The 2,375-nt window shown below is 34.2% G+C and overlaps 1 protein-coding gene across 1 annotated transcript; it reads left to right on the top strand.

Annotated features, from left to right (window-relative positions):
* Nucleotides 1–276: 276 nt before the first annotated feature.
* LOC108730764 (uncharacterized) lies at nt 277–2,152 on the top strand (the record flags this gene model as incomplete). Its single annotated transcript, XM_018460674.1, has 4 exons — nt 277–495; nt 667–838; nt 1,721–1,849; nt 1,937–2,152. Coding segments are annotated over exons 1-4 (660 nt in total), but the record flags the coding sequence as incomplete, so codon positions are not given.
* Between the last annotated feature and the right edge of the window lie 223 nt (nt 2,153–2,375).

The following is a 2,375-nucleotide window of genomic DNA, read 5'->3' as shown; positions in this document are numbered from 1 at the left end:
GTTACAAGCTCAGTTAACTTAACTGGCCAGTTAAGTTAACTGAGCTTGGTGACAGTGGCCCTAATTTCACCATGGGTAGGAGCATGTTGGAGCATGTTGGAGCTTGCGACGCAAACAAACCTTCTGATTGGACGCGGGCATCAAAGCTCCAGAGGCATGAAAGAGATTGATTGGAGAAAACTGATCACGTGACCCCCGTCCTGATTGGACGCGATCATTCACGTGATGCAATTTGCCACTCTCTCTCTTATTCCTTTCAGGCTCTCTAGTTGTGATTATTCGTGAATTGTGACTTGTGAGTGTGAGTCTGTGAGTACATGTTGTGTATGAATATCGAAGGCTCATAAAAAAGATGGGTGATGTATCACAGCAACAACGAATTATAATCCGCAATGCACAGCAGGCTGAACCGAAAAATCCTTCCTTTGTCTCGAAACGCGATCGTATAGCGCAACAATATTATATCGTCAGAAATTGGAAACCATGGAGCGATGTGTACATAACCCCATTACACTATTCTCTATTGAAAAGCTATATTTCTCGATAACATTTTGGACGATTTGTTTCGTCGTTTAGACCCGTTAGAGCGGGTGCGAAGAATTGTAGATACATAAAAAAATTTCCTTCACAGTAACACCCGATAAAACAGTATTTTCTTTCATCTAGATGGCCGTTGATGATTGGACGCGGTATTCTGATTAGCACGACGGTGATCACTAGTCTTTATCTCAATCACCGATTTAGAGCGAGGATGAAGCTCCGAAATTATGGGACACTCCCTACAATGTTAGGTCTCTCAATATCGCCAGCTGCAGTAACAGCTATAGCCCATACGGAGGTATTGGCGGAAAAACCGATTAAATTTCTGTACTGTGCATGACGTCCGAGGGATGTTCTAAAGACGTTTAGAAGACATCCCTATGTCCTTTCTCTAGCTCTGGATGTATCGGAGTAGCGCAATTCTTTTATCTGAGCCAAATGCTAATAACTTTCTCATTGGCTATTTTGATCACTATTTTTGACCTGATAATTTATTGCCCCGATAAAGTAAAATATTGACCTGATAATAATTTATAGTAAGTAAATAATAAATAATACCCAGTAAACAAGAATGGATTGAAATTTTAATCCATTTCAATCCATCCAATGCATACTTGGTAGCATTCATGGTTTATTTTTACTTTTTTCAGATTCAATTGGATGGAAAAACTTTTTTAGATACAATTGGATTGAAAAACTATGTTTCCCCTATATTTAAAGTTTTGAATTGAGCAGTATTCACGATGCGTTTAAAAGACTGAATTTTTTTTTTAATTAAAAGATAGAAATGTGCTTCATGCAAATCCCATAAATAAATAAAAATGCATTGGGATTAAAAAGGATTTATTTCAATGTTCGCGAATATGTACTTCTAAGAATCTGAATCCATTTCAATCCATTTTTCTTTACTGAATAAGTAAGCTCAGTACAAGACTCAGTAAATAAATCTGAATAACCTAGATAGCCTAAATAAACTTAGTAAATTTTTAATATAATATGGTTATCAGGTCAAACATGGTAGGCCCTTGCATTACTCTGGTGCACTTGGAGCTCTATTCTGAATTTCCTAAGTACATTCCCAAGATGTTTCTCGAATAAAGTATATTGTATATGTATGGGTTGGACCAGCAACCCGAACAAGGAGTTTGATAATACAAAATACTATATATATATCTTTCAGTTTATCGTGAATAAGCTATTATTATTAGAGATACCGTGTCCTTTATGCATGGAGTTCAAGTCTGCCTTGATGCAAACTTGTAGCGGAGTGTTTTTGCCACTGATGCTTGTACCATTGGCAAACTTTTCAGTAAGTGACAAAACTTTGCTCTCTATTACTGTTTTTCATGATATTCTCTTTTGATTGGTTTTATCACGTCTTGTATTTAAATCACAGGTTGCTGCTGGCAGTGGAGTATATAGTACGCCACATATAACTGACATAAGAGGAATATTTAGAAGTGTCTTCACACTCTATCAGCCAATGTTTCCCAAAATTGCAATGATTTTCACTTTTCATATGTTACTAGCTGGTTTTATAACGTATTCAGAAATCAAATCTTACCTTCGAATGCTAGATATACAGTATTTAATAATAGAAGAAAAAGAGCAGAAAAATATTTTATGAATTTTATAATATTGTATATAATTGTATTATTGTATTAAAATATATATATATATAAAATTGAAAAATATTTATTAATATTTTTAGTCTATTCTATATTAGATCAATATTTAATAATATTGTAAGGACAACAGAAGAATATAAAATATATTTTGTAGAATATAAAATGTATTTTTATTTCATCATTGACATAATATTATAAGATGTCTAG

The sequence above is a fragment of the Mycetomoellerius zeteki genome, unplaced genomic scaffold (assembly GCF_001594055.1).
Source record: "Mycetomoellerius zeteki isolate Tzet28-1 unplaced genomic scaffold, Tzet1.0 scaffold96, whole genome shotgun sequence".
NCBI classification, from domain to species: Eukaryota; Metazoa; Arthropoda; class Insecta; order Hymenoptera; family Formicidae; genus Mycetomoellerius; species Mycetomoellerius zeteki.
Note: the sequence above shows the minus strand (reverse complement) of the source record. Positions and strands in the feature narration are given on the sequence as shown.